Source organism: Triticum dicoccoides, chromosome 7A (assembly GCF_002162155.2).
Source record: "Triticum dicoccoides isolate Atlit2015 ecotype Zavitan chromosome 7A, WEW_v2.0, whole genome shotgun sequence".
NCBI classification, from domain to species: domain Eukaryota; kingdom Viridiplantae; phylum Streptophyta; class Magnoliopsida; order Poales; family Poaceae; genus Triticum; species Triticum dicoccoides.
This window is the reverse complement of record NC_041392.1, coordinates 690,918,769-690,926,237: the sequence shown is the minus strand read 5'-3', so window position 1 is coordinate 690,926,237 and position 7,469 is coordinate 690,918,769. Positions and strand designations below refer to the sequence as shown.

General features: G+C 49.5%; 2 protein-coding genes across 2 annotated transcripts; both read right to left on the bottom strand.

Annotated features, from left to right (window-relative positions):
- Positions 1 to 381: 381 nt before the first annotated feature.
- Positions 382 to 1,300, bottom strand: LOC119331677 (protein DMP3-like). The gene has a single exon (XM_037604835.1). It carries the CDS (start codon positions 1,280 to 1,282, stop codon positions 581 to 583), a length of 702 nt encoding a protein of 233 aa, XP_037460732.1. The 5' UTR covers positions 1,283 to 1,300; the 3' UTR covers positions 382 to 580.
- A 4,020-nt stretch (positions 1,301 to 5,320) lies between these two features.
- Positions 5,321 to 6,157, bottom strand: LOC119327714 (protein DMP3-like). The gene has a single exon (XM_037600817.1). It carries the CDS (start codon positions 6,135 to 6,137, stop codon positions 5,472 to 5,474), a length of 666 nt encoding a protein of 221 aa, XP_037456714.1. The 5' UTR covers positions 6,138 to 6,157; the 3' UTR covers positions 5,321 to 5,471.
- Positions 6,158 to 7,469: the final 1,312 nt, after the last annotated feature.

Genomic DNA, 7,469 nt, shown 5'->3' with positions numbered 1-7,469 from the left:
CCTTTCCCTTTTATTTTCTTGGCTAAATGTAAATATTTATTGTACTCCTTTTCTTTTTGCTTTGTCCCTATGTTGATAAAATGGGCAGAGCACTCTACTTTCATGCTTTTTTCAAAGAAAACCTCAGTTTGTGAGAGAAATTTGGTATGATTTTGGTAAATTCAGTTGTTGAAATACCTCAGGCTTCATAATTCATGTACGTGTTTGGGTAGACTTCGAGCGAAGTTCAAGAACTACTCCTTTTGTGGGGGGAGGTATATACATGCCTCTTCTCTTTAATTAAAATATAAACATTATAACCACAGCGTTGTACAAAGGGTATCCGTCCACACAAATTGTTTCATTAAATTTGGCATGGATGAATTGAACAATACATAATTTTTTTAAGTAAGCATAGGTAATACTGCTCCCATATACCATGATTAACTGTTAAAAAAGTGATCTAAACATTACAATCTAAAATTTATCTAACTGTTCATAAAGAATGTTCCGAATCTATCCTCAAGGTATAATACTACATAGCATGATTACATTATAATCTAAAATCCATCTAACTGTTCAGAAACAACTGATATTAACATCAAGTGAGCTTTTCACGAGGAGTGGTGTCGCTGTAGCCGATGCCCTTCCTCTTTGTGGGGAAGATCATGAACACAAAACTGGACAGAAACGCGATGCCCAATGGCAGGTTCTTCAGCAGCTCCTCGGTGTTCCTGCCAGCGCCAGGGAAGAAGCAATTCTGCAGCCCCACGTCGCTGAAAGCCACGGTGAGGAACACCAGGGCCGTGAAGACGGCGCGCATGAAGTCGAGTGGCCGGATGCGGAGGCTCCGGAACTCGGCGGGAGTCCACTGCAGCTTCTCCTCTTCGTCCGAGAAGTTGAAGACGTTGAAACCGCGCGGCGTGGCGATGCCGTAGTAGAGCTTCTTGTCACGGCCGAGGACGCTGTCGGTGAAGGAGAAGAGGACGCACGAGATGGTGAGGACGATGACCAGCGCCGCGGTGAGCCACTGGTTGGAGGAGAAGCACTTGCCGTGGTTGGTGAAGGACGGGGACAACGCCTGGTACGCCAGCACCGTACCCGTCGGCAAGAGCTGTGCGAGGTTCGCGGCGCTCGACATGACCTTGTCCGTCGCCGTTGCTACTGGCCTGGCAGCTGCTGCCCGCGCCGTGGTTTGGACGTCGCCGGCATCCTTGGGCGTGGCCGGGGCTGTCGTCACGCCGTTGTTGTGTGGACTTGGAGGCATCTGGATCACTGTGGAAGATGGGGAAGATGAAGCCATGGTGTGGTCGATTAGAGATATCCTAAGCTGTTCCATTCGTGTGGCAACGCAAGCCTTGGTGTGTTATATAGGCGAATCCTCTTAGAATGGGTCCAAAGTTGGCCACGTTGATTTGTCCATGTGGTGTGGCATGCTAGTTGAAGGCTTGAGGCTGCACATGTTGACTTCAACTTTTCTAGGCGTGCTGAGTCGTTTCTACGTGCATTGAAATTTCTAAGTTTTTTTGCATCCCATTTTCTTCCCCACGTACTCGGAACTCTCTCTACATTTTCTTTCTTAGTATGGGCGCTTTGGAATTGCAGAAATGATCTTGTCTTTAACAGAACAACAAACATTCATGTTTTGCAGGTTATCTTCAGAGCTACGGCACTTATCCGTTCCTGGTCGCTACTCACTCCGACGGAGGCCAGGGAGCTTTTGGTTACTGGTGCTATCCGATGGGAGACGGTAGCTCGGGATATCTTCAGCCGGTTTGGATGGCGGTCATGTAATAGGATAGGCAATTAGTTTACCTGTCTATTTTTGAGCCAACCGGTTGTGGTTTATCCTTTATTTGGCTAGCTTGTGTATCTAGCCTTTGGGCTCTGTGTGAGCCTTTCTTCTTCATTTTATTTTGCTACTTTTGAGATTTCGAGACCTTGTGGATGATTTATTGTTAATAAGATGGCCGTATGCATCATGCTGATGCAGAGGCCGGGGATCCCCTTTTCGAAAAAAAAAAACTCGGAACTCTCTCTACATTTTCTTTGGTTAACTTCCGCTAATGGCAACAAAAGGTCGCCGTCTTCTTCCACGAAGGTGAGGAGAAGGAATTAATTAGCCTCAAGATCGGGACATGGTTGATATGATATACTAGCCAGTAGTATGCAGGAGCACTCGATCCAAGAGGTTGCAGTGCCCTAGTAGTATCGGCTCGTAGTAGTAGTAGCCAGTAGTATGGTTGATATGATATGATATAGCCAGTAGTATGATCGGAACATGGCTGGCCTTCCAACGGCCGTGGAGACCTAGCGGAATCTACCTACTTTCCATGCATATCCACCATGGAGACCTGTAGCTAATTAGCCAGGATGACGAAAATTGTCTGATATACAGTGCTCCGTACACACGACGTAGTTTATTTACTGGGAGGGGGCTAAATTACCCAACGATTGTGCATGCACGCACTGGATCTGGGTACACATTGCTGAACTAGCCCATGCCCATGCACGCACGCGCGTACAACAAGGGGCCTTTTCTTCCCACTCTGAATAGGGGTTGAATTTACTTTCATGCCGAATTTCCATGGACGTCGTCGTTGAATTAGTCCTAGCACGCACGTGCTACTACATACAGAAGGTCGCTTTTCATTCCATCCCGTTGGTCACTTTCGGGATGGATGGATTAATAATATTGAGAGGAAGATATATTGACCACAAGCCTCAGATCCAATCGCCCACGTCCATCGCTCTCTTTCTCATGCCCTGTCGTGCCGTTAATTCACGTTTATTTGACGCACGAGCGCGAACGTGCGATAACGAAGAAACACCGTGCCTGCTTACAAACATCCGGATTATTCATTCGCAAAGTGCTTCCCTAAGCCCTTAATTTCTTCTTTGGTAGTATTATTTGTAAATCGAGGGGTTTCTCAAAAAAAAAAAAATGGGGGCAAACGTCCTTTTTGTCCCACTGTACATGTATATCGAGATTGCAGCTTGCCACCAAGGCATCTTCAATATTACTCCATTCAACCCCGAAAGTGACACACCATGGACCAACGCAATGGAAACAAAAGCGACCTTTGGTACGTATGTACTTCTTTAAGCTCGATATCCTATTTAGAGTGCCAAACAATCCATTGACTTCGATGACTTCGATGGCATAATTCCTAGACATTAGCTAAACCAGCATTGCAAACCCTATTCGGTTGTGGAATTTGAGGAGTTGTATGGACTTGGTTTTCTGTCCACCGACGGATGACACAACTTCACCCCTTTTGGAGATCGGTGGAGCAAGAGTATGTTTAACCGCAATAAAGCTTGCCTTTCACAATTGTTCTGCCAAAGTATGTTTTATGTGATGTGGAATGCGTGGAAGGAGCGAAACAAACGAATTTTCAACGAAACCACACTTACTATTGTGCTCGACTTAGTTTCCCTTGCAAAGGAAGACGTTGACGAAAGACGGTTAGCTCTCACACTGGATATGAAGTTCACATTTTCCTTTTTGTTTTATAAATCTTTTTTCCATGTTTCCATGTAATATTTTGTACTCCTTTTTGCTATGTCCCTATGTTGAAATGGGCAGAGCACCTGCCTTCCCCACAAATTTGGATTGATTTTGTTTTCTTTTTGTGTGAGTAAATTCAAAAACTTCAGGCTTCAGTAGAGTTTAGATAGACTTCGAGCAAAGTTCATCAATTATTCTTTTTATACAAGATACATACATGACTTTTCTCTTTAACTTTTTTTTTAGAAAAGGAGGATGACCCCCGGCCTCTGCATCTGGGCGATGCATACGACCATTTTATTAATTATTAACACAAAACCTTACAAAGCCATACAACAGCAAGACTAAAGCCACCGTCTAAGCAACAGCTATCGCTACACCTATCCAATTAATGAAGGGACGCAGATAGTCTGGGCCTAATACCAAACAGACATCGCAACCAAACCTAAACATCTAAGACCTGAGGTCCCAACCAGGACGCCTGCCGGGTATGGGGCACCTACCAGTCCGGCGCACTCCTCAACCAGGACGCCTGCCGGGTATGAGGCCGCCGCAGCCACCTGCCACAAATCTATCTTCAGAGTTGTACTGTTGCATGTACCGTGCCAGGTCTCTCTGTCATCGACGCCACCACGACGCCCGACAGCGTCGTCCTCCTGCGCGAGTCCATCCTCCCACAGCGAACTCCGAATCTGCACTGCGCCACGCCGTGAAGATCCTTCGCCATCAGTGTGTAGGATGAAGCACCGCTCCACCAAAGAATCCGTCCTCTGGTCCCTCGATCACGTGTGTACCTTCAAAAATGACGCCCCCAAGGGAGGAACGACACCAGAGCGCCGCCGTCATCCGATCATCCAATTTAGGGTTTCCCCCGGAGGTAGCAGAGAGTGACCTTGAACTTCTCCACCGCGATGCCTTCAAGGAGGGAACGACGCAGATAGCGCCGCCACCGCCGGCCTTAGCAGAAGCCGAAGGCAAGTTTTCACCCAGATCAATTTGAAAAAATCCAACTCTCGTGCATGGGCCGCCGTCACCACTAGCAACACCAGGCAGACCCTGGAGTACCGGCAGATCAGCGATCCACCGGCACCACCGCATCCAGATCGCCGGCCACGCCGGGCCGCCACCATCCCCCGCGTCGTCCGGGTCAGAGACGGAGCTGCCGACCGCACACAGGGACCGCCGCCGCCTGCACACGCCGGAGCGCCGCCGAGATCCCAGCGCCCGCCCCCGCTTGCCGACGCCAACCACCGCCCGAGCACTGGCGCCACCGTGGAGCCATCAGATCGGGGAGGGAGACGTCGCGCGCCGACCACCCTCGCGGACCCCGCCGCACGCCCGAGCGTCGGCGCCACCGCGGCGCCATCAGATAGGGAGGAGGAGCCCGCGCCTCGCCGCCCCACGCAGACCACGCCGCCGCCATCGCCGCAGTGCCACCAAAGGGGAGCCCCGCAGATCCGCCGGCGACCCGACCTGCCGCTGAGCCGAGCGCCGCCGCGAGGGTCGGCCGTCCCGCGCCGCCCAGGAGCCTCGCGAGGAGGGAGGGAGCCCCGCCGCCGCCAACGCACGCGCGGGCTTTGCCCGGCAGCGTCCCCTGGCGGCGGCGAGGGAGAAGGAAGGCGAAGGAAGGAAGCGGCGGCGGCGATCTAGGGTTCCGCCCGGGCCGCTCGCGGGAGCGGCACGGGGGACGGGGCACCTACTTTTCTCTTTAATTAAAAGATAAATATTACAACTGCGGCGAACAAGGGCATGTGCCCACACAAATGGTTTCATTAAATTTTGCATGAATAAATTAAACAGTACACAAGTATATTTCTCAAAAAGTTGTAATCATAAGAAATACTAGTCCTGTATACAACGATTACACTACATTTTAAGTTAAAAACAAGTGATCTAAACATCAAAGTTATAGTACTATATACGGTGATATATGGTATAATATAATCTATCTAACTGTTTAAAAACAAGATGGATCTAAACATCAAGTGAGCTTTTCGCGAGGAGTGCTGTCGGTGTAGCCGATGCCCTTCCTTTTTGTGGGAAAGATCATGAACACAAAACTGGACAGAAACGCGATACCCAGTGGCAAGTTCTTGAGAAGCTCCTCCGTGTTCCTACCAGCGCCGGGGAAGAAGCAGTTCTGCAGCCCCACGTCGCTGAATGCCACTGTGAGGAACACTAGGGCCGTGAAGACGGCGCGAATGAAGTCCAGCGGCCGGATGCGGAGCCTACGGAACTCAGCGGGAGTCCACTGCAGCTTCTCCTCTTCGTCCGAGAAGTTGAACACGTTGAAACCGCGCGGCGTGGCGATGCCGTAGTAGAGCTTCTGGTCGCGGCCGAGTACGCTGTCGGTGAAGGAGAAGAGGATGCACGAGATGGTGAGGACGATGACCAGCGCCGCGGTGAGCCACTGGTTGGAGGAGAAGCACTTCCCGTGGTTGGTGAAGGACGGGGACATCGCCTGGTATGCCAACACCGTGCCTGTCGGTAGCAGCTGCGCGAGGTTCGCGGCACTCGACATGACCTTGTCCGTCGCCGTGGCTGCTGGTCCGGCAACTGCTGCTGGCGCTGTGGTTGGGAAATCGCTGACGTCCTTGGGCGTGGCCGGGGCCGTCGTCACGCCGTTGGTGTGTGGAGTTGGAGGCATCTGGATCACGGTGGAAGATGGAGATGATGAAGCCATCGTGTGGTCGATTAGAAATACCCTAAGCTGTTCCATTCTTGTGGCAACGCAACGTTGGTGTGTTATATAGGTGAATCCTCTTAGAATGGGTCCAAAGTTGGCCGTGTTGATTTGTTTATTCCCATGTGGTGTAGCATGCTAGCTGAAGGCTGAAGGCTGCATACGTTGACTTCAACGTTTCTAGGCGTGGCCACTTGTTTCTACGTGCATTGAATTGTCAAGTTTGCATCCCATTGTTTCCCCACGTACTCGGAACTCTCTCTAGATTTTATGTGGTTAACGTCCAGTAATGGCAACCAAAAGGTCGCCGTCCGAACGTGCCGTCTTCTTCCACGAAGGTGATGAAAGGGAATTAGTTATTTAGTCCCCAGATCGGGACATGGTTGATACGTACGTATGATACAGCCAGTAGTATGCAGGGCGAGGAGAGGATCTGCAGTGGAGACCTACCGCTAGGTTTGGTTAGCTGGGTGATGAATAGGATCTCACGCTTCCAGAGCAAGTCGTCAGAATTAATCCTTGCACGTGCGTACGTATCCATTGCTCCACGGTCTCCCGTCCCTTTCGGGATGAATAGGGTAATAATGTTTTATTTCGGAGGAATGAAGTAATATTGAAGAAGATATATTCACCACAAAACTCCAACATCAATCGGTCTCTTTCTCATGCCCTGCCGTGCCGTTAATCTTCCTTTGTCTGCATGCTTATTTGAAGCACGAGCACGGATGCACGATATGAAGAAACACCATGCCCGCTTAAAAAGAGAGAGACAAGCCCGGTTTATGTGCAAAGTTTGCTTCGGTATGCCTTTAATTTCTTCTTGGGTAGTATTCGTAACCGAGGGGTTTCTCAAATCTCAAAAAGAAAAGGAAAATGTCATGGGGGCAAACATCCTTTTCGTCCGTCCGTACGTGTGGATCGAGATCCCAGCTTGCGATCAAGACATCTCCAATATTACTCCATTCACCCTGAAAGCGACACAAACCATTGACCAAGGGAATTTATACAGAAGTGACCTTTTTTACATGTACTTCTTGAAGCTTGAGATCCTATTCATAGTGCCAAACAATCCATTGACTTTGCCGGTAAAATTCCATGGCATTGGCGGAACCAGCACCACAAACTCTGTTCACTTGTGCCCAAGAGACGACACACAACTTCATCCCTTTAGAAGATTTGTGGAACATGAGCATTTGTTAACCCCATATAGCTTGCGTTTCACAATCATTTGCGAAAGTGATGATTTATGTGTTGTGTAATGTACGGAAGGAGGGGAACAAATGAAGATTGAATGAG

What these genes read in the sequence shown, in the direction of transcription:
- LOC119331677 (XM_037604835.1), bottom strand. Translation starts at nt 1,282, where the DNA reads ATGGCTTCATCTTCCCCATCTTCCACAGTGATCCAGATGCCTCCAAGT.
- LOC119327714 (XM_037600817.1), bottom strand. Translation starts at nt 6,137, where the DNA reads ATGCCTCCAACTCCACACACCAACGGCGTGACGACGGCCCCGGCCACG.